At 43.4% G+C, this 22298-nt stretch overlaps 3 protein-coding genes across 10 annotated transcripts in view; 1 reads left to right on the top strand and 2 right to left on the bottom strand.

Annotated features, from left to right (window-relative positions):
* Window positions 1–2987, top strand: part of AKIP1 (A-kinase interacting protein 1) — a 9272-nt gene extending 6285 nt beyond the window's left edge. For 5 of the 7 annotated variants that reach the window (XM_027852685.1, XM_027852688.1, XM_027852683.1 and 2 more), the window contains 2 exons: window positions 20–131; window positions 2526–2987. In XM_027852685.1, coding sequence (XP_027708486.1) covers window positions 20–131; window positions 2526–2666 — 253 coding nt within the window. In that variant the 3' untranslated portion in view covers window positions 2667–2987. Of the gene's footprint in view, window positions 132–2525 lie in introns of all 7 variants that reach the window. The other 2 variants (XM_027852686.1, XM_027852682.1) reach the window with 2 other exon arrangements.
* Window positions 2988–4047: 1060 nt separating this feature from the next.
* On the bottom strand, window positions 4048–16689 carry CUNH11orf16 (chromosome unknown C11orf16 homolog). Of its 2 annotated transcripts, XM_027852680.1 has the most exons (6): window positions 16626–16689; window positions 14866–15050; window positions 13566–13707; window positions 11207–11438; window positions 9718–10413; window positions 4048–4273 (listed from the first exon to the last, which is right to left on the bottom strand). In XM_027852680.1, the coding sequence occupies exons 2-6, from the start codon at window positions 15030–15032 to the stop codon at window positions 4239–4241; spliced, it is 1272 nt and encodes a 423-aa protein (XP_027708481.1). In that variant the 5' UTR covers window positions 15033–15050; window positions 16626–16689; the 3' UTR covers window positions 4048–4238. The 2 variants fall into 2 exon arrangements, with proteins under 2 accessions (XP_027708481.1, XP_027708480.1); XM_027852679.1 differs by lacking the exon at window positions 4048–4273 and having other exon boundaries at window positions 9634–10413.
* Window positions 16690–19143: 2454 nt separating this feature from the next.
* Window positions 19144–22298, bottom strand: ASCL3 (achaete-scute family bHLH transcription factor 3). Its single transcript, XM_027852634.1, has 2 exons — window positions 22140–22298; window positions 19144–22061 (listed from the first exon to the last, which is right to left on the bottom strand). The coding sequence occupies exon 2, from the start codon at window positions 22044–22046 to the stop codon at window positions 21504–21506; it is 543 nt and encodes a 180-aa protein (XP_027708435.1). The 5' UTR covers window positions 22047–22061; window positions 22140–22298; the 3' UTR covers window positions 19144–21503.

Here is a 22298-nt window from a genome sequence, read left to right as displayed (position 1 = left end):
TTGACCCAGGACCATCCAGGTTTGACCCAGGACCATCCAGGTTTGACACAGGACCATCCAAGTTTGACCCAGGACCATTCAGATTTGACACAGGGTCATCCAGTCTTGGCCCAGAATCATCCGAGTCTATGGTGAGTTCCTACCTTTAGCCTTTTTAACATGGTGATGTCATAAAAACAGCACTGAGTTTGGAATTGAAAGACTTGTGTTTGAATCCTGCCTCTGCTTCTGTAACCTTGGGAAAGTCCCTTAACCTTTGTGAGACTCACTTTCCTCCCCTGTAAAACAAGTGAATTGAACTATGTGATGATTTTTTGTTTTTGTTTTTTTAGTGAGGCAGTTGGAGTTAAGTGACTTGCCCAGAGTCACACAGCTAGTAAGTGTCAAGTGTCTGGTCTGAGATCAGTTTTGAACTCGGGTTCTCCCGACTCCAGGGCCGATGTTCTAGAAATCCACTGTGCCATCTAGCTGCCCCTAAACTAAGTGATGGTTAAGCAGCGTTCTAGCTCTAAATCCTGTTCTTTCCTCCCCAGAGCTAGAACCCAGCCATTCCTCTGGGTATTACAGGATACAGAGCTGCCTTAAGTTGGGACACTCCAGCACATTAAGGAAAATGGTGCTCTCTAATTTTGGGTCACTAACTCTTGCCCACCCCAGGCACCCTTTATTTAATGCTACAGGATGTTCCTTGTGCCTGAACACATAGCTGTGGTTGGAAAGAATTTGAGATATTCGAGTCCCAATTCCTGCAGTTAGGATGTGCCAACCCCAGATTCCAATGAAATTCCACCAGCTGTGAAGTCAGCAGGAGTGGGCTGGCCCTTTTGCTTCCAAACTAAAAATCCCTTTTTGAATTCCAAAAAGCAGAGCTTTGCAGGGGTCTGGTCCAAACAAAATGTTGGCCAGAAGCCATCAGCCACTTCCCTCCAAAATCTTCTTGTCACAATAGATAATGACACTGCTATTTGGCACGTAAGATAAATGAAGTGGCTCATTAACTGTATGAAACAATTTGGGGGAGGGGTCTGGGGGAGAAATTCACAGAAGAGTTCTGAAGAGTAACTGGAATTTGTTACCATGAGAATTTCCTTAAATATTTGTACCCAGATTGTCAAGGAGCCACAGTACAGAACATTACTGGTATTAATAACCAAGACCATGTAGTGGTGGGAGGAGGAGGAGCAACGGTCTTGGGAGACCTGGGTTCTTGTTTTAGCTTAAGCTGTGTGACCTCGGAGAAGTCACTTCTCTAAGTTTTGGTTTCTTATCTGCAAAGTAAAAATGAGAAGTCCAAGAATGTATTGAGGAAGGTGGGTGCTAAGTGAAGTCTAAACTGCTTTACAAATGTGAGTTAGGATTATTATTTACTCCTACTCCCAATTTAAGCTCTTGGCTCAGATGTTCCGATACTGATTAACTGTGGGCATGTGGATCTTTCTGTCATTCCCTGAGTTACCTGGAGCTTGGCTGCCAGGCAACCTCTCCTCATGTGCAAGATTAATGGAGAGCAACCACACCTGGATTATCCTCCAGGATTCTGCAAGCCTAACATAGGCACGCTTTCCAAAAGCTGTCTCTGTTTCCATAGTTCAGAACATGCAAACAGTCCTACGTCAGCTATGTGAAGCAAAGTATATAGACTTCAGAATGTTCATCTCAATCAGGGGCTGAAAGCAAGAGGGTTCATGGTCTACTTTTTTCAAGCTGGTAGTTCTTTATTAAATCACAAATACCACCTTTCCTTTACAATGGCAGATGCTCCTATTGCTGCAGGCATGTAATCATAATCATTGAAATTTATATATTGCTTTAACACTTTACATTTATATTTTACATTTGTTCTGTAACAAAACAAAACAAAAATTTGTTCTGTAAAATTTGGATTCAGTCAAAAGGCCACACTTAAGGATTTAGAAGGCCACATGTGGCCTTAAGGCCTTAGACAGAGTAGGTGCTTAATTAGTATTTGTTGAATCGGTTTGAATGCCACATAATTTTAGGACATCCTCATACTGATCAGCTGTGGCCACGGCGGAGCCTGAATCAAATCTTTCCATGAACGCCTACTTCCTGTGGGTTGGCACTGAAAGAGAAAGCCAAGCTTCCAGCAGCTTTTCCTAGCCAAGTAATTTAGGCCATTTTAATGACTATATTGAAATCAGTTCCCAGAGTGTCTTGGCTTTAGAAGCAGAGAAACGCGTCACCACCACCGCCATTATCACAGGTTTACTAGAGCCTTGTTAATTAGGATGGTCCCTCATCCAGAGCACTTCCCTGCTATTACAAATCTGAGCTCATAAACAAATGTTGGTGTCTATCTTCTCCTCCACCAGCTACCACCTAACTCCAGCACGCGCAGCTCCTCCTATGTACAACCCACGCTACTTTTATTGTATTCTTACATTGAAGCAGCAACTAGAAGTCATTTTAGGGGATGATGAGGCCACAGGCCAGGTAGGGAAAGTGTGATTTTGATAAAGGGACCACAAAGCTCTAACCCAGTAATATCCATCTTTTCTTTCCAGGCCGGAACAAGTTCAAAGGACATCACAATAGAAGTTTGTCCAGGCACCTATACTGTCACAGTGGGGTCCCCTAATGTAACCACAACACACATGATAGAGGTTGACTCAGGAGAAATCATCGATCTGAGTTTCCCTCTTTAACACCGGTCAGCACTTTTTTTTTTTAAATAGCAAAGAGTGTTAAACCAAACCACACTGTGGTTCTCTTTGTCAGTATTTATGCACGAAGAGTATGTATGTGGAGTGCCAATCAAGCCGGTCAGATGTCCTAGGACCTCTGGTCTGTCTGTCTTGAAGCCTGTTTTAACTAAATGCTCTGAAAGGGGAGAGGTAGGATGTATCTCTTGCTTTCCCCTGCCTGAATGTGAAGAATAATGTGCCTTGATATTTGACTGTAAAATTGTGATTGTTTTCTTTTTCCCTATGGAGTTAATCATGGAAATAAAGAAATTTTGGAAGTAAGGAGATTTCATTCAGATTTTATTACTTTTATTGGGGGTAAAATAAACATCCTACAAAGCAGTCTGGGCCAACTTATAAAAAGTGAGACTGGAGACCCGCTTGCCCGAAACAGACACCCTGTGGCTACTATGACAGAAACATTTCATATACATAAACTCTGAAGCAGCTCATCCATGCCCTTTCACAAAACCACCTGCAGAGAGTAAAAGGCAATGCTGCAGAGACCTCTTCCAGATTTGTTGAGGTGAGAGGAGAACTCTCACAACACAAGGCAGGAAATGAACCCCACCTTGTGAACAACAACTGTGGTCATTGCTGGTATCACTTGTGATCTTGGCCCTACGTTTTTGCTTTATGGAAAGCTTTTTTTTTTTTTTTTTTAGCTATTAGATCAATAACATTTATCTCTTAGTACTTCTACAAGATTGAAAAAAATGTTCCTAACAGTATTTCCGTTTCATCTAACATCTTTCCATACCAATGATTCACTGAGGTGCCATACCTGGCAATTTAGTCCATTTTGAATTTGAAAAACAAAAAGCCCAAAAACTTCCCTTGCAAAAATTGCTGATATTCCTTGTAATGAAGTTATAGTTTAAACAGAGCCATATTATAGGAAATCTAACCCTTGAAATGTGAAAAACTTTTAATACAGAGAGGGAACCTAGATAGGCAGATTGGCAAACCAGGAAGAACTCCAGCCCTGGGTTCAAGGTCCTGCTTGGCACCTCAGCTTATTTTGGTCCCAAACCTCTTCCCTTCTCTGGCCTCAGTTTCCTCCTCTTTAAAATCAGCAGGTTGTACTGAATATTTAAAGTTGCTGCCATGTCTGACGTGCTATGGTTTTAGAAAAGGATTCTGCATGCACAGTTTATAGATGTCTTCCTACTTTGAAATGATATCCCATAAGGACTCTGCACGGTGTTTAGACCCTTCTGCATCATCCGGTAACCTCAAGGCTCTGCTCCTGCAGAAATGCTCTGTGGTTCTCTGCCTTGGACCTGATACTTTCTGCTCAGCCCCCCCCCCCCCGCCAGGGTCTGCTCTGGCTTCAGGCCTGTTTCTTGCCAGCTTTCACCTCTACAGCATGTGTCCAGCTTCTCCTTCGGCTGCCTCTCTGTCTCTCCCAGGAGAGAGCTGCAGCAACACCTTGTTCCTATCCTCCAGAATGAGTCAGTATTGGTTGTGCCATGGTACTGAAGGAGTTATTCCAGATAGTGGAAAGGACCTGGCTAGAACAACTCTTGAGTCTCAAGTGTCTATAAGTTTCCTCAGTGACTCTTTGCCTTTGAAAGGGAATAAAATTTCAGAATTAGTCATCTGCCATTATTCTGTGCGCTTGTGTAGAAGAGATGGTCAAATATAAGCCATATTGTTCTACATACTGCCAATAAGGGAAGTCAAGCTGATCTAAGCCTAGGACCCTTGATCTATGCTGGTAGATTCTGAGGTAGATCACTCTGAGAAGCAGGGACAGCGAACGTTCCCCAAAAAAGTTGCTAAGCAGGGGCAGCTAGATGGCGTAGTGGGTAGAGCTCCACCCTTGGAGTCAGGAGGACCTGAGTTCAAATGTGACCTCAGACACTTGACACTTACTAGCTGTGTGACCCTGGGCAAGTCACTTAACCCCAATTGCCTCACTGACAAAAAAAAAAGTTGCTAAGCCAAATTAAGCTAATAGTAGAGCTGACATATCATGCTTAAACACATTATTATCTCATTTGGCAAAAATAAGTGATAGGAAAGGGAGAAGCAAATTTCTAGGAGCTAAGAGAACAGAAGTAACACTTGAGAGAATACATCAAAATAAAACCCCAAACCACCTGAGACAGAGTAAGACCTCTTCACAACTAGTGTTTTCTCTCTCAAAGAGCCTGTGATTCATAATCATGAATGAACGTAAAGAGGGGTGGCAGAAAGGAGAGGTGCTCTTGAGGCCCAAACGGGAAAAGCAGAGTTGGGCAACCTTTATGAATAGCTAGCGTTCATTTATATAGCACTCTCAGGTCTGCAAAGCACTTTACGTGGGTCGTCCCATTTGATTTTCACAACATCCCTGCGAGGTAGGCATTGCTGTTATCCTCATTTTATAGGCAGGGAAATAGGCATAGAGAGGTGAACTGATTTGCCTGGAGTCACACAGCTAGGAAGTACAAGGTACAGTGTGAACCCAGGTTTCCCTGGCTCCCAGTCCAGCTCTCTATCCTAGCTGCCTAATGTTTTCGATGAAGGCACCAATGATATACGCATATGAAATGAAGCTAGGAAAGACAGCTAACATATTGAATGACAGAGCCAGTGGGCTAGGAAAGCAAGCTGAAGCCAAGAGGATAGAATTTATTCAGAATTTTACTATTAAGTCACAGAGGGTGTGTGGTTTACATCAGTGAAAGGAGAACCTATGGCGATGAAATAATGTATCCAAATGAGAGAATATATGTATCACCAGTGCTTTGCCAACCTTAAAGCATAATGTAAGTGTTACATCTGGAGTCATACTAAGCTGTTACATATTTTCAGATATTAAAATTTAAAACTGCACTAAACTTTTGGGACCAAAACCCTGTGTGGATATGGATATGGGTAGGGACGTGCCTGTGATTTCATTGGCATGTGAAACTCCCACATGAGGAAACATTCCCTCCCAATGCAGGTTGGCACCTTCTTTGCAATTTAGTTGCATACAGCACTAGGGTCACCCAACCAGTCAGAGGCGGCATGAAATAGAGAGACAAAGACAGAGAGACAGAGAATCCTGTCCTTGAGTTCCAGTGCCTGAGTACAAGATGGCAGAGACATGGCAAGAAGTGGTCACATAAAAAGATAGGGAGGGGGGTCTATGATGAACTGCAACATGAATGACTCTGCATTGTGACATGCAAACAAGCTCGCTCTTAGGTGACATTAATGGAACAACAGGGTCCAGGACATGGGAAGTGACAGTCCTGCCCTGGTCACACCACTCCTGAGAAACTCTGTTCAGTTCTGGATTCCACCTTTTCAGAGGATCATTAACAAGTCAGAACAGGTCTAAAGGATAATGAGCAGTTGTGGGACTAATAGGAGGATTAAAGAAACTGGGATATTAACCTAGAGGAGGGGTGGGGTGGGGGTAGTGAATGCCATTCCTGTCTTGCAGTATTTGAAAGCTAGAACAGCAGTTTGCTCTTTGGGCCCTGCAGAAACAATAGGCAGATTTTAGCTCGATGTTAGGAAAGACATCCTAATGACGAGAGCTGTCCAAAATTAAAATAAATGATCTTACAGGTAGTGAGCTTCCTGTTATTGGGAGATCTTCAAGCAGAGTCTGGAAGACTATCTTGCCAAGAATATTGTGAAGAGGATTTCTATCCACATATGGGCTAGACTGAATGCCCTCTGGTGACACTTTCCAACTCTGAGATTCCATAAAGTGGCAGGCATTTACAGAAGGTGCAGTGCCCCTCCAAAATGTTCCAAAGGTTCTAAATAGCAGGTTCCCTAAAATCAGCTTGTGGAGAGAAAAACTCAGCACTTGTTTTCTGTTCTTCCTGGTAAACCTATCAATGATACGTTCCATGCCACAGAAGCAGAACCAGCCCCCCCTCCTTCCAGCTCAGGCATGGTCTACATGGGGGTTCTTGATCCCTTTTGCGTGTCATGCCCTCCTTCATCCCCACCACCTCTGGCAGTCTGATGAAGCCTATGGACCCCATCTGTTTTGCTGCCTACGTTCATAACTGAAGGAAATACTAAATTTCCTTTAGAAGTTAGTGAAAATAAAGATGTACTTTTTTTTTTCTATCCAAGCTCAAAGACCCCCTGAGATCTTGCCATCATCCACAGACCCCAGGGTTAAGAAGGTCTAGTCAAGATAAATCTTCCTCACTAAGACATGGCCCTAAGCATACCAGTAGAGATGGCCGGTTACTCAAATGCTTACAGTTTAGCCATATATGCCTGCAGCTCAAAATAAATCAGTTAATAAGTCTGATAGCAATTTAAGATCTCTTCATATTTCTCTTAACATCTTCTGATTAGGATTTTCTGGAGCTTGGGGGGAGGGAGAACTTCTGAATGATCAGTAACGAGAGTTAAGTGGGAGATGAAGCAACATCAATGGGGGCTAAGTAGAGTAGGCATGCTTTTCAGATTGGAAAAGCGAGTGTGGACCAAATGATTGTGTGAACCTGTGTACAAAGCTGCCATGGTCCACAACATTGGAGACTCTGTAGGCTGGATAGAGGATGTGAATCATAGAGCTGATGTTAAGTGGTGGGGGTGTGGGAGCAGGGGTCTTTATTTGTGTCTACACCTAGTGACAGGACTTATGCAGCTGTTGCAGCTGTTCTGTACTCTCATAGGAAGAAAGGTACCTGCAACACCCCTTGCCACCAAGGCCCCTCCATTTCACTTGTCTTCCCATAGATGCCCTCTCTGTTGGGCAGTTAGTGTTTTTGTTTCTTCCATGTATCTGTGGGAAAATCAGCACGAAAACCCCAGGTTTTCTGGTGTCAATTTCTCTATCACTCATTTGATTCTGAAAGAAGACAAATCTCAGAAAATACTAGTTTGTACTTTTTTTTTTTTTTGCCAAATTTGATATTGGACTAATTCTATTTCAGAGGGGTCTGGATGCTTTCTTGGTTTTTCAATGGTAAGTTACTCCTGACGGGGAAGTTGATGGTTTAGCAGTTAAGTTCCTAAGCCTCTAGTGTCCGTACCCATGGGTTGGAGATGATATTATATCCATATGGATAAACCCAACCCAGGTTTCCTGTAGTGTCCTGAGGACACTAAAAGGACTCCCATCTTTCTAGACCACACCACCAGATTAATATGTCTCCACCAATCCTTAAGTAAGGGTAGGCCATCCTGTCTCAGAATGGTCAAAGATTCCTATTAAAGACATTGTTTTTCTGATGGCAAGGTCCATGTGACCCCCTTTAGCCCTCAATCTGAGGTCTTACCCTTAGGAACAGTTCGAGGTCTACACGGACTAGGAGGCCCATCATTGTAAGCAGTTGCCATGGAGATGGGACAATGGCCTCAAACAGGCTACTCCCATTGGTTAGTGATACAGGAAGTGGGGTCTACATTATTAGTGATGCAGACAATGAAAAGGTCTAGGCCTAGGGATTCTTTATCCAGCAGAACTATTATAATTCTTAGCTCTTATAGACCCTGCTACTTAAGATGTAAGGTAGAAAAAGTCAACCTACAATTCACATACTATAAATAGCCTTGATAGCTAGAAATGGTTCTGGACCTCGGTTCCTCTTGTCCTTGCTCACAGCTGAGGAAGCTACTTCCTGAAGAAACACATAAGATCCAAAAAGGGACAACATGAAGTCAGAGTAAGTCGCTCCAGGTAGAGAAAGAGAACTCCTGTGTCACAAGAATCCCCACCCAGGGGCCAGTGGGTCAGGCAGGATCCCCTCAGGACCTTTTGGCAAAGTCAGGACATGGGGCCATGCTGGGGAGGCTGGAAAGTGAGAGAATTTAACAGTGTCCTTCCCTGCCAACCCAAGAGGGCCAAAAGCAGAATGGAAGGGAAAGTTCCATGGGAAGACCTAGGTTCTTTCAAAGCACAAATTCCATGTCCTTCACCCTCCCATAGGCCAGATGGAAAACAGCATGTGATTGATGTCTTTTAGACAGCCTGGTACATCAGAAGAGCCCTGGACTGGGAATCCGAAGGCCTGGGTTCTAATCTCATCTCCTTCATTAGATGGGTTTCCTCATCACAGAGTTACCATGAGGATACAATAAAACAAAAAGGTTTTGTAAGCTAGATAAGCCTAATCATGAAGTAAATGTAAAGACTTTTCATTGACATTCCCTTCGGGTTCTGATTAGCCCAGGCCCCAGTTTAGAGACATAAGTCCAGGAATCCATTTAATCAAGTTTTTGCTGAGAACCTGTATGGGGTCTTGGCCGCTGTAACTAACCTCTAGCTGGGCTCTACTAGTGGGTTTCACCCAAAAAGGCAGCAACCATTTATGCATTTCAATGAATGATGACAAGGTCAAGAAAACCCAGCGCACGGTTTGTTTCCAACTCTGAAATGTTTCCCGACCCTCACTGAATGCTCTTTGAATATACCAAAACTCATCGGTGACCAAATGTGAGGACAGCTGTTACTATCAGCCACTGTGAGAGTGGCCTCAACACAGACCTAGAATTACAATCAAGAAAAACAAAGATGGTGACTAGCAGGAAAGGTTCATTCCTTCTTTTCCCATCAGATTTTTTTATTTTGGATCCCATTTTTTTCAAATTGGGCAGAAATACCTAGTCTTCACCTTCTTCCCTCAAGATCACCCTCAAGGGACTTCCAACCTGATGCCAAAGGGTTGCCTATGTCCAACTCTGATGAGATAGCCACACTAGAGTGGGTCAGGGACTGACTTTGACAAGAAAAATCACCTGTTTCTGCCTGCCCCCTCCCCCCAAGGCAGAGGTGTGCTGAAACCAGCTCCTGAGAGCCTATTAAATACTCACCTTGGGAATCAATAGATATTACAGATCAGAGCTTGATTTATTGCTTTGTTGAATGCATAGACTTAAGAAAATGATGAGGAAAACTTTAAAGATGCAGACTAAACTTAAAAGTACATCATGAGTATTATTTTTTTTTCTGAAAGCAAGTTGTTAAACAATGAGTACGATTTTTTTTTTTTTTGGAGATCCAATTGTTAAACATTTACCAGCATGCCCCTGCCCCCCAGGTGACTGAAGTTAAACATACCTGGCTTTCTTTGACCGGGCTCTAGGCCATTTCTCTTCCAGTATTTCCAGGGTGGCTGACTGAGGACCTTCTGTCTCAGGGGCTTCTCAAAAAGGCTGGTGTCAGTGTTGACAGTGCTGTCTACCATAATTCTTTGAGGAAGCGCTTTCTTCAGATCACTCCCCAAATCCTCCTCTTCAGAAGAGAAAGAGTAGGAAGAAGAGGAGGAAGAGGAAGAAGTAACACCCACGCAAACGTGAGCTGCCACTTTTTTGTCCCTGGGATTGTCTAACTCCAGAAGTTGTGCTGTGGCTTTGGGGTCTGCATCTAGGGGGTCCCCAGTTGTGTCCTCTAATGTCCTGGTGAGAGGCCACCAGGTAGAGCAGGCTAAGGAACAACAGCAGAGGCAGCCGTTAGGCAACAGTGGACAGTGGTTGTGGGGTTTGGGGTAAAGATGCTGGGACGGGCACAAGAAAGAGCCCAGAAGAAGCCCCTCCACAGTATACCCAAGGGTAGATCCCAGGAGAGGACAGCGGGGAGTCCAGGGGATGGTACAAAGATGCTCTCCGGGCTTTGGCCAACTGCTATCTAATGGCTTGTGCAACATCTCCACAGCCTTCTCCCAACAGGCTGGGGGTATCCATATGGCTACCCCTAAGGGCACTTTGACCATCTTGCCATTCCAAAAGCAGACAGTGATTTCTTCATCCTCTGAGGCTGCTCAGACCAAAAAAAAAAAAAAAAAGGTGCAGTTAGCTGTGCTATTATATACTTCATCCCCAATGGAAGGAGGGAGGTGGCTCATGGTTCCCAGAGGTACAATCCCAATTCATTTCACTACCCAACACTTTTCCCACAAGGCATTGCTCTGTCTAGCACTCCCTCCCTGGGGACATTCTGTTTCCATTCCTATAACATAAATTTCCATATTTCCTAGATGGGTAGATGGTCTGGACATATCCCTTTTAAAATTTCAAAACCATAATGCATCTTACTAAGGAACAAGACCCATACTATCCTCCTACCCTGAATTGTAAGGGCTGTGGTTATTTGATGCATGGGATGACTGCCATGATTACTGAGTGACCCCAATATAACTACATCAAGGCAAAAAGGCTAGCTTATCTGACATAATTTTAGATAATTTTTGTCTGAAAATACATACTTTGCTACATTTTGGTACCAAATGATAAATATAGTCTATACCATAGACATTAAAGGTCATATAGCCAAGGACCTCAAGAGCAAGGGGGGTAGAGCTTTAGGAGTGTGTATACACACAGATACACACACACACACACACACGTGCACGCGCGCGTATGTATGTATATATGTATGTGTATGTATGTGCATTTGTATACACACACACACACATATATACACACATATATATGGAGGGGGTGTGCATTCGTGCACTCCTGTTTCTTTGCTCTTCTCGGGCCAGATCACCCAGGTCTCCTCCTTTTCATCCCTGTTGTCCTAGTGATAGGAGGGAGGCTGCTCCCCTTACCTCTCTGAGGATCTCTGGTCTCCAGGCCTTGCACCACAGTGCCTGGCCCATATCTCTCCTGCTTTGGTTCCCAGGGTGCCAGAACCTTGTCTCCAGGGAGTAGGGAGTGCTCTAAGGCCCGTGAGTGCTGGATGACATCCTCTGTTGTTGTGCTCTGTAGTGGGCCTGAGGATTTTGTATCTGTGGAATGGGGGGCCTCAAACTCCACAAGGAGTTTACCCCGCCTCCCCAGCTGCAGGGGAGAAATCAAAATGAGAAATGGTACTAGGAATCCCACAGGCCCCAGAGCCCAGGGCCGGGACTCTGCTTCCAGGGAAGGCATGCAGAAACCTTCCTGTCCTGTCCAGAACTTAGCTAACCTAGCAGAAGAAACAGCCTCGGGACCCTGCAGTCGTGGGTCTATCCTCTGTCTATCCTCTTCCTCTCCTCTCTAGCTTCTTCACTCTTTTCTCCAACCTGTGATTCAAGACAACCAGTAGCATCCAATGTCTCCTGCCTCTCCCCTCGACACACACAAGCCATTCAGGCCCCTGCATGGAGCTATCTGCCTACCGCCACCCCCAAACACACACGCCTAGGACATGCCTGGACACACAGTCAGTATTCTGCCCTAGGGACCAAGGACTTCTGGGTCACAGGGACTCGGGGAGCTTGGCACCAGCTCAGATTCATCACTATTTCTCTGAGTCTCAGTTTTGCTCTATGTAAAATGGGGACAATTTGAGTTGAATTACCTACCTCATAGAGTGGTTATGAAGAAAGTGCTTTAGAAGCCATAAAATGCCATTTCAATGTGAGTGGCTATGGGAAAAGAGTGCTGGAGGACCCTCCCGTGGGTGAATCTGAGCCAGCTGCTTGTGTCACTGGGTGTCAGTTTCCTCATATGTAGAATGAAGGTGTTGCCTAGGCAAATCTCTGTATTTATTTGCAATAGCAAAAAGTTGTAAATTAACAATGTGCTCAGTGAATGCTGAGTGGCTGACTAGATAGTGGTAATGTAGTGGTAATGGAACTTCATTGCGCCCTAAAAACTGTCAAATGTCAAAAAGTCAAAGAAATATGGGAAGCTTTGTATGAAGTGATGCAGGGTGAAGAGAGTCGATCCAAACAAACAATATTCCCCTGACTACAACATGAACTGTCTACAAAACACAAAAGAAATACAATAAATGTTGCTGGTCCTTCCTTGTTTAACTTAAAAATGGAAGGTTGCACACTTCATCAAACAGTAAATTAAAGAAGTGTGGGGTGCTGAGACAACAATTACTCTTGTGCTTTTTTACTTAAATGCTTCTAGGGGGGTGATGTATATTTTGTGATTTGTTTGTAAATTGATATTAGCCTTTGTTAAAACAAAATATATCAATAAAAAATATAGAAAAACATGTGAAAGGTCTTGTGCTAGTTTAAAAAGGAGACTTATCTAATGATCAGAAGATCTGAAACTGCTTCATTAGCATTATAATGACTGCTAAATATTCATTTTTAGAGAATAATAAAACTACATTCTACTTTAAAATAACTTATAATTCAAACTTTTTTATTTTAGAACAAGTTTATTCTCATTAATCTAAACTAGTATTCAGGATTTGATCATCTTGGAGAAAAAACAAAACAAACCATTCTTCATGTTCATGTAGAGTACCTTGGCTCCCTGTGATGGAATTTGCCTTTATGAGTGTTTTTGTGTATGGATAGTATAATAGTATAATGGAGAGGATTGTGAATTAGGAATGTGAAGTCCTGGGTATGAGTCCTGCCCCCAGTAATTCACTAGTTGTGTGGCCTTGGATAAGTCTTTTTTCCCTTTGTGAGCCTCCATTTCCTAATCTGTAAAATGGGCATACCCCCACCCTCCCTCTGTTCCCTTACCAAATTAATCTGAAGATTAAAGAAGAAAACGAATATAAGGCCCTATGCATCTGTATGCATCATAGCATTACTATGAGTTCCTCTTTCCATGGGATAGGCCCACCATTACATGTTTCTGAGTAGTGTACTTTTCAAGACCAATATTCCAAGTTCAAGGTATGACCACTGACATCTTCACTTTTTTTTGGTTTGTTTTGTTTTTTGCTAGACAATGGGGTTAAGTGACTTGCCCAGGGTCACACAGCTAGTGTCAAGTGTCTAAGGCCACATTTGAACTCAGGTCCTCCTGACTCCAGGGCTGATGCTCTATCCACTGCACCACCTAGCTGCCCCCGACATCTTCACTCTTAAACCTGAGAGGTAGCCAGCTTCTACTAATAGCTGAGCAAATAGGGTACTTAATACTGTTCTAGTCCATTTCATTACTATTTTCTGTGGCAGCTAAGCAGAAGCTCTGAAGAGGCCTTGGGAGGCTATGGGGACTTGCCTCTGGTGTTTGTTTTATTTGAGCCCTGTAGTAAAAGCCATCTGATTCCCTCCTGGCAAGGACTGATGTGTCGCCATACTCCAGTCTGGCCCCCTTCCCTTGTAGGTCAGTCCTGTACAGATCTGGCCGACCCCAGGCACACCTAGGAAAAAGCAACTGTGATTGGAAGGGCAGAGAAAAATCAGACTTCAGACATGCCAAGAACACATTGAAAGAATAAAGTCACAGCAACAATGTATACATAGATGTCTACATACACAAATATGCAGGAGTGATCTCATGTCAACACCCATGTGAAAAAATCCTACTGAAAGTAGCCTCTGTCTGACTTAGGTATAACTAATAAAGTGTAATTGGGTTTTAGACATATTTAAGATTTAGCACTAAGAGGAAGTAAAAAGTCAGAGAGCAAGTGTCAGGGAAAGGCAATTCTTTCAACCGTGGTGTGTGGATCCAATACGAAAGAAGCGGATTTAATGGATGATGGTGTTGACACAGTGCAATTATGAAGAAACTTTAGGGTTTTCTTTAGAGAAAAGGTGCATTCAGAAAGTATAATAATGCTTTAGAGGATGGTCAGTAATATGTTAGTACAGGAAAATTACAGGCTAGTTAAGGAAAATTTTACAGTCATGGGTCAAAGAAGTCTCTGGGCTAGGATTCATATAGCTCTGAGGTGAGCAGTTCAATCTATGGCTGAGGGACAGTCTTAAGAATCTCAGAGAGAAAGAACCTTGCTTCTTAAATAATTCAAAGAGCTAAGAAAAATAACTCTGGTCTTGACCTGCAGAGTGGATGGAAGGGTGGACTAGGAAGGGGAGTCACAAACCATAAAAGCCTGATTTGCATGTGAAACTGTGCAAGCTAAGATGAGTATTTCAAATTTCCCAGGATCCCCTCACATTGTAAAATGATGAACTAAAACAAAAAGAAAAGAATTGGGATCCTAGGGACTCCTCGGAGGGAGAGAAACGGGAGGAGAAATAAGACCCCATTTTTCAGTCACGTCCAACTCTGATTCCATTTGGGGTTTTCTCGGCAGAGATACTGGAGTGGTTTGCTATTTCCTTCTCCAGGTCATTTTGCAGATGAGGAAACTGAGGCACAACTCACATGTCTGGACCTGTTTGCTCCTTGTAAAATTGAGATAGTAATAGGAATTGTACTCTCTCCCTCAGAGGTTTGTTGTGAATGAAAGCACTTTGTAAACTGTGAAGTGCTCTATTTAAATGTGCTTATTGTCATACAGGACCCTCAGCCAGGAGCAGAGACTCCTACCATTGCTTTAAGAGGATGGTACCTTGCAGCGGAGTGATGTCTGATAAAACAGGGAACCTGGAGTACAAGAGGACAGGCGGAGAGGGCGTTCCCGGGAGCAGAGGCATTGACACAGCAGGGACTCTTCTGGGCTGTGTTCACACTGCAGTACTTGAGTGAAGGCATCCAGGGCCCTGCTAAGGATTCCATCGCCTTCAATGATATTGCCTAGGAGCAATCACCATCAATGAATCCCTGGTGGCAGGTACTTTTATTATCAACTGAAATCAAAGCTGTTACCCACTCTGAGGACAACCATCATTGTAGCCACTTGCTGTTGCTGAGGCCCAGAAGAGAGGGACAGCTGACTCAACTCCTCTGCCTGGTTCGTTGATACAGATTCTAGCTCTATGGCCAACTTAAAAAACATAATAGCCAAAATTTATGTAGTGCTTACATACGTTAACCCTTTTGCTCTCCACAACCTTGGGAGGTGCTATTATTAGTTCTATTTTACAGATGAGGAAACAGGCTGAGAGAGGGTAAGTGACTCGCCCAGAGTCACACGGCTAGCAAGTGTCTGAGACAGGATTCAAACCTAGGACTTCCTGAGTCCAAATCCAGCCCTCTATCTACAAAAGTATTCAACTTGTCAACCTACTGAGAGACATTAGAAGTGAGAGAACAGTGATTTTGAGTGCTGCTTCGGTATATGAAGCCCCACTGAACTCCCTTGTTGCTGAAAATTCCCTTTCCTGACTAGCAACCTCAAAGTCTGGCTCACTCCTCCTAAAGAGAGCTATGGGGGTTGGACCTCAAGTTGGCACTATCTCCACTCCAAGGGCAGCCTACATTTCCTCTAACTCCTAAGCTCAGACTGATTCCCAGACCTGGCCCCAGATGGAAAGGCAGCCCAGTACAGTGAAAAGAGGGGTGCACTTGGGAGTCAAAGATCCTAGATTTGAATGTTCCTCACTACCTGTGTCTCCTAGGAAAAGTCACTTGCCTCCTCTGGGTGGACCTTCATGAGGGGTTTGGACTAGGTGACCTCTCAGGCCTTTTTCAGCTCCACATCTATGATCCTATGACCCCTGGCCATACCATCAACTGAGCCCCAATAGCACATTATGTCCCAGACTGAATCTTAACATTAGTAGTCCCAGTCTGAAGTTTAACACTGTCCCCAGCCTGAGTCTGAGCTCTGACCCTGGCCCTAGGTCGAGACCTACGTCTGCTCACTGACTGAACCCCAAATCCATTTCTGAGCCACAACCAGCATAGGGCAAAAAGTATTGTCCCAGGTATCAACGTTGAAGGGAATTAGATTCTTCCCCAAAGGGTGCCTGCAGCAAGGATCTAATGGAGGACCACCACGCATCTGAAGGGATGGGGACCAGCTTGGGAAGGAAATAACCCCCTATGATGCAAACATACACCTACCCCTCTTCTTAGGCAGTGTTCCCCAGCAATGACTGCCCTCAACTCTATCACCTGGCCTCGGGACCCCATACACTTGGGACACTATGATCTGCCCCAAATAGAGCTCTGACTAATTCTCTATCCCTAGTGTCTCAGGGACCCCTAATCCCAGCCATTGCCTGACTCCTGTCCCCTGGCTCAAGAGACAATGCCAGCCCCCGCCTCTGTCTGTCCCCTCCTCAGCTCTGAATTTGCTCCCAGTCCTGGAATCCCAGGTTTTGACCCGACCCTCTGAGGACCCTCGGTCTTCTGTCCCAACTCTGGCCCGGCCCTGAGGGGTCCGGAGATCCCCTAAGCTCAGCAGCAGCAGCAGCAGCGACCTACCTCGCCTCTGCGCCCACCTTCATCCTCCTGGCTACCCCTGCCCACATCGACGTTAACGGCATTTGGTTGCTAGGTGGGTTGTCATGGAGACTCGGCCAGCCGGAAAGCTCGCTCTGAAGATCCTCAGAGCATGTGCGAACTTGAAGCTTCGGCCAATGGGAGCGCGGCAGCAGCTGGATGGGGCGGAGCTAAGCTGGCTTCTGCAGAAGGAACAGGACCCCCTAGGACCCCCACCGCGGGAAGGAATGAATGGAGACAGTAAATAGGAAGCAATGAAGGCGCCTGGGGAAGGCTTCTCAGTCACTCCACAGATGACAGATGGACACACGTTTAGAGCTGGAGGGGACCCCAGAGATCACTTAGCCCAATCCCCTTAGTTTACAGAAGCTCAGAGGTTAAAGGTGGTTGTTGTTCAGTGACCCCGCACTCAATATCATGCCGATACTGTCCATGGGTTTCCTTGGCAAAAATACTGGAGTGGTTTGCCATTTCCTTCTCCAGCTCATTTTACAGATGAGGAAACTGGGGCAGAGGTCAAGTGACTTGCCCAGGGTCATGTAGCTAGAATCTGAGGCGAAATTTGAACCCAGGTCTTCCTGACTCCAAGCCCAACACTAATACAGATACTTAAGTAGCAAATTCAGGATTTGAACCCAGGTCCTCGGCCACCAAATCATTGCTCTTTCCCCAGCCCAATGCTGAGCTCTCATTGATATAGCCAAAGCATATCTACCCTTTCTACTTCACTTGAGGGCCTAGAGAGATGATTTCCCCACAACTTTAAAGAGAAAGACCAATCTTGCACTTTTCTTCAAGAGTTTTCACCTGTATCCTGACTGATCCTTAACCCCAATAGAAGCTCTGAGCCAAGCCCGAGATTGGGCGGTGTGTTGGCTCCCTGTTACTATGGATCGCCAGGGTTCTCTTCTTGTCTGTTGCTGAAAAACATAGTAACCAGAGGAGTTGTGGTAGGTTGGTCTACAAGGGACAGAAGAACTTGTCTAAGCAAAATAGGTGTGTCCACTGGGTTAAACACGCTAGAGATAAACACTTTCCTCTCCCACCTTTCCCAAATCAGATCATAGTGGAATACTACGTTCACTTCTAGGACATTAAACCAAACTGTGACTAGAAGAGGGTTACCAGGATGGTGAAGGAACTAGAAACCATATAATCTGAGAATCACTTGAAGAGGCCCTGAGGATGTTAAGCCTGGAGAATAGACGTAGGAGAATTTTTTAAAATTTTTTTAAAAAAAAAGTATCAAAGTCTGTCAAATGAAAATCCCCACATACACCAAATATTTATAGTGGAATCTTTCATGCTAGTGAAGAATTGTAAACAAAGTGAATGCTCATCAGTGAGTGAGTGGCTAAAAAAAACACTGTGGTGCATGAATGTAATGGAATACTACTGTGCTGTAAGAAATGACAAATATGAATACTGAACAAATAAGCAAAATAAACAGAACCAGAAAAACAACATACATAATGACAACAATAGAAATGGAAATAACCACTACAAAACAATCAAAAGTGAATGCTGCAAAACTAGAAAGAACAAAAGCTTGGTCTCAAAGAAGAAATTCGAGAAGACAATTCCTCTTACTCCTCTGAAGAGGTGGGAGGTCCACAGATGGGATACGTTGCATGTAGTCAGATTTGTAAAAATATATTGATCAATTTTGGAGAATTATTTTTCTTCCAGTATAAAAAAAAATTCTTTGTTATAAGGGATGACTCTCAAAGGGAAGAAAGGATACAAGGGAAATCTAGGTAATGTAAAAACAAAAGATTAACAAAATCTATGTTTTAAAAATAGTCTTGTTAAATGGAAAAGAGGTTAGACCTATTCTGCCTGTCCAGAGAGAGAACTAGAAGGTGAAAGAGACAGATTTAGGCCTGATAAAAGGAAAATCTTCCTATCACTTAAAGCTGTCCCAAAGTGGCTTGCCTCAGGAGGTAGTGCCTTCTAATTCACTGGGAGCCTGCTAGGAGAGGCCAGACTACCACTGTAAAGGATGTTACAGAGAAGGGTCTTATTCAGTTACAAAACCATAAAGCACCATAGAAATGGCAGCTTATTTAGTGTTGTTATTGCTATTATTATGGGTTAGAAAGTTAGGACCTGTGCAGGAGGGGACAGGCATGGTTCAGTGAAGGTTTGGTGAGACAGAATTTAAGGGCAGGGAAATTGTGAATTGGAAGACAGGGCAAATTGTGGGAAAGACCCACACCATGGAGTTTAAGATAAGTCAGTGTTGCATACTCTATCACACAAAGTGGCTTTGTTGGTCAGGGTCACTGAACAAAGAAGGCTCTAGGACCTAGAGCGAGGGTTCTTTGACTGAATGCAAACTTCACAGAACAAATACCCTTAATAAAAGAATTTGTTCTGTAAAACTTGGACTCAGTCAAAAGGCCATACTCAAGGACCTAGAAGGCCACACGTGGCCCTGAGACCAAAGGTTCCCCACCCCTGCTCTAGGTGGTTATTGAAAAAGAAAAAAACAAAAGCATCATTTAAAAAAAACTTTATTCAACCAGTTGGAAAAGGAAAAGAATAATTTTGCTTATTAATACTATCAAGAAAAATCATCTCCTGAGAAAACATTTTCTTATGTCACAGTGGTTGAAGACCATGTGTCCAGTACTGTGAAAGCTCTTTGAGTAATCCATGAGAAAGAAGACATAATCTCTGCTTTCAGTTTATGAAGTTGGGAAAGCAAGACTACTACTGAGGAAATAGTCAGCAAACATGACCAAAGATAACCTAGAACTAAATAAAGTGGCACAAAATGTCTGCACTAAATGGGTTTAAATGTAACAAATGTCCTCTGAAGTCGTCCATGAAAACTATGGCTTGGAGTCCCATTTACAGTGTGGGTTATCTGGAGGTAATCAATTATATAAATCATGGTCTGAGCCCTACCAGTAGAATACTCTTCACTGACTATTCAAGACACAAATACAACACATTGCAAAGCATTTGGCATAAAACAATGAACCTCTTCCCCCCCCCAAAAAAAACACCCCAAGGGAGAAATAATGGGAATAATATGGAATCAGTGGTATCACTCAATGGTATCATTGAGAAAGAAGTGGGAAGACAGAACCTGTTACAGGAGACTAGGAAAAGGTTGACTTTAGATCTGTTGTATTTATAATCATTTTGAATGCAGCAGGATCTTCTAAATTACTCTAACTTTATCCACCACTTTTCCCCCTCAGCTAGTTTTTTGGCTTCTCTTATGATGAAGGTTCATAAGGTTCAGATTCCTGCTTATTACCAAGTAATAAGAACTACAGACTTAAAAAGCTGTCTACATGTAAGAAAAAAACACTAAAAAAACCCCAAAAGTAGGTTCATTTTGGTTGGTTATTATAGGATATCTTTAAAGTATCTGACAATTTGACTGATCAAACTCATGAAAAGACAAGGTGAGGGCAACAACCTGTAGATTCCACCGCTATAATGTCTCCAGCATTTATGCCCTCCTCTCTATTGCCACTGCTACCACCTAGTATAGGTCCTTGTTACAAGCTCCCTGGATTATTATAATGACTTCTAAACAGTTCTTTTTTCCTCCCTCATTGGTAGAAGAATCTTTCTTATGTATAGATATGATCATGTCCATCTTCATGTCTATACTCAAAAATCTTCAGTAGCTGGCTCTCTATTGCCTACAGGATAAAAGAAGTCCAAACTCTTTTCTTTACTTGGCATTCGAGGCTCTCATTTGCACGTCTTAGAATCCTTAGCTTCCTCCAAAGCTTCCTTAGCTTCCTCAGGAAGCACCTCCTTACATGAAACCTTTCCTGATCTTCCTCGTTGTTTGGCATCCTCCTCAAATTATCTCGTATTTACTTTTTACATGTTTATATGTTATATCCCCAGTCAAAAATAATCTCCTTTAGGACAGGGATCATTTTCCACCCTACCTTTCCAGCTTCATCTCATACTATTTCTTGCTGTGAAATTTCTGCTTCAGCCTACCTGGGCTACTCTTTGCCCCGGGCCATTGTTCCACTATTCCTGAGGTATTTTTCCAATTTGATCTCATAAGGTTGCTGGGAAATGTACTATTTCATTTGACAAACTCCTAACCAGGCTCTAAAGCCCAAATTAAATGTCTTCTTCTCTGAGCAGCCTTCTCAGATTCTCCCTTGTCTGTAGCAACCTTTCCTACCCTTTGAAACATCACAGAATACTTCTTTCTAATGCACTTAGCTTGTATTATTTGTATTATAATTATTGACATGTACATTCCCCTCCTATGGGGAAGCTTCAGGAAGACAGGTGATTTGTCTGTGGGATTAGATAGAGGATAGGAACTAAGTCTTATCCAAATTTTGTATCTCCCTCAGCTCCCACAACTGTGTCCTCATATAGTAGACCCTCAACAAATGAATTAAAATCTTCTCCTTCCACATTAAAAAAAAAATCTCTGAAATAATAATCCATGGGAAGCTACAAATGGACAGAGACATACATAAGTTGAGAAATCAGATGCCTGAAAGGCACTAGGACCTACTGCTGCCTTCCTAAAATTCCAGAAACCAATATTCAAAGCTCCAACTCATCAGCCCATGGTAGTACTCAAGACACATTTTCAAACATGCTGTACAGAGCTAACCACTACCCAGTGCCAGGTTAGCTCAGAGGTTATGAAAACTGGATCAACTGCCATTCACAGTAATTGAAAGAAGTAAAGGTTGCATGACCCCTTACCAGGCATCCTTTGTAGAGCAGGATTCAGACAGATGATTGAACCTCTAAAGATGCTTCTGGTGATAGGATTCTAATAACAAAACTAAAGCTTGGTAAGAGACATGGTATGATTCTGTAAACACTGTACCCTTAAGACCGTGGCCCTACTTACACAATTTTAAAAATGGGGTCCATCTGGTGACTGGTAGTTGCCACAATGGCCTGACTTTTCCCTGGCTTATTCTTGCTTTCAATTTCATCTCTGTAAAGAAGAGACTGCAGGTAATTAATGTACTTGATGGCGGCTCGGAGGGTTTCGACTTTACTAAGTCGCTTCTCCAGGTATTCCTCTGGTAGGTGATGACGAAGCTGGGCATAGCCTTCATTGACACACTTGACTCTCTGCCTTTCCCTTTCATTTCGTTTCCTGATGAATGCTGGACCGTAGGAATATTCACATCTTCCAGAAGAGGGATATGGCATTTGAAAAGGGAAGGAACCAGGATCTCCAAAGTTTTCCACAATTAGCTGGTCAGGCGTAAAAGGGAGAACTGGCAGGTCTTCAGAGTAAGGGGATGGGGCAGGAGCTTCTGGATATAGGTGGAAAGTGACAACAGGGTCCAGGTAGAAGGACCGAGTCAGCTGCATGTGGGGAGAGTCACTAAAGGGGGGCAATTTGTCTGTCAGATTACAGTAGTTTTTGTTATCCATTATTTTCTTGGTAACCTGGAAGTGCAAACAAATGTATTAATTCATCCAACAACATGTCAACATAAATAACATATGATAATAACGATAACCCACTTTACAGTAAGAGTTCTTCTGGCTCTAGTCCTGTGTTCTTTTCACTACACTATGCTTCTTCTGATGTCACCCAAAAAGACTTGTCTTCTTAAGGCATTTCTGTTATGTGGGCTGCTCAGTATTGCTTCTTATCATTGAAAACTAGACGGTGTATGACAT

This window comes from Vombatus ursinus, unplaced genomic scaffold, assembly GCF_900497805.2.
Source record: "Vombatus ursinus unplaced genomic scaffold, bare-nosed wombat genome assembly UNPS02009770.1, whole genome shotgun sequence".
In the NCBI taxonomy this organism is placed as follows: domain Eukaryota; kingdom Metazoa; phylum Chordata; class Mammalia; order Diprotodontia; family Vombatidae; genus Vombatus; species Vombatus ursinus.
This window is presented reverse-complemented; position numbering and strand designations above follow the sequence as displayed.

What these genes read in the sequence shown, in the direction of transcription:
- CUNH11orf16 (XM_027852679.1), bottom strand. Translation starts at nt 15,032, where the DNA reads ATGGAATCCTTAGCAGGGCCCTGGATGCCTTCACTCAAGTACTGCAGT. An exon ending in AGACATCACTCCGCTGCAAG is followed by an intron (nt 13,708 to 14,865) that starts GTACCATCCTCT and finishes GCTTTTTCCTAG; the next exon opens with GTGTGCCTGGGGTCGGCCAG. An exon ending in AAATAAAACAAACACCAGAG is followed by an intron (nt 11,439 to 13,565) that starts GCAAGTCCCCAT and finishes TCTCCCCTGCAG; the next exon opens with CTGGGGAGGCGGGGTAAACT.
- ASCL3 (XM_027852634.1), bottom strand. Translation starts at nt 22,046, where the DNA reads ATGGATAACAAAAACTACTGTAATCTGACAGACAAATTGCCCCCCTTT.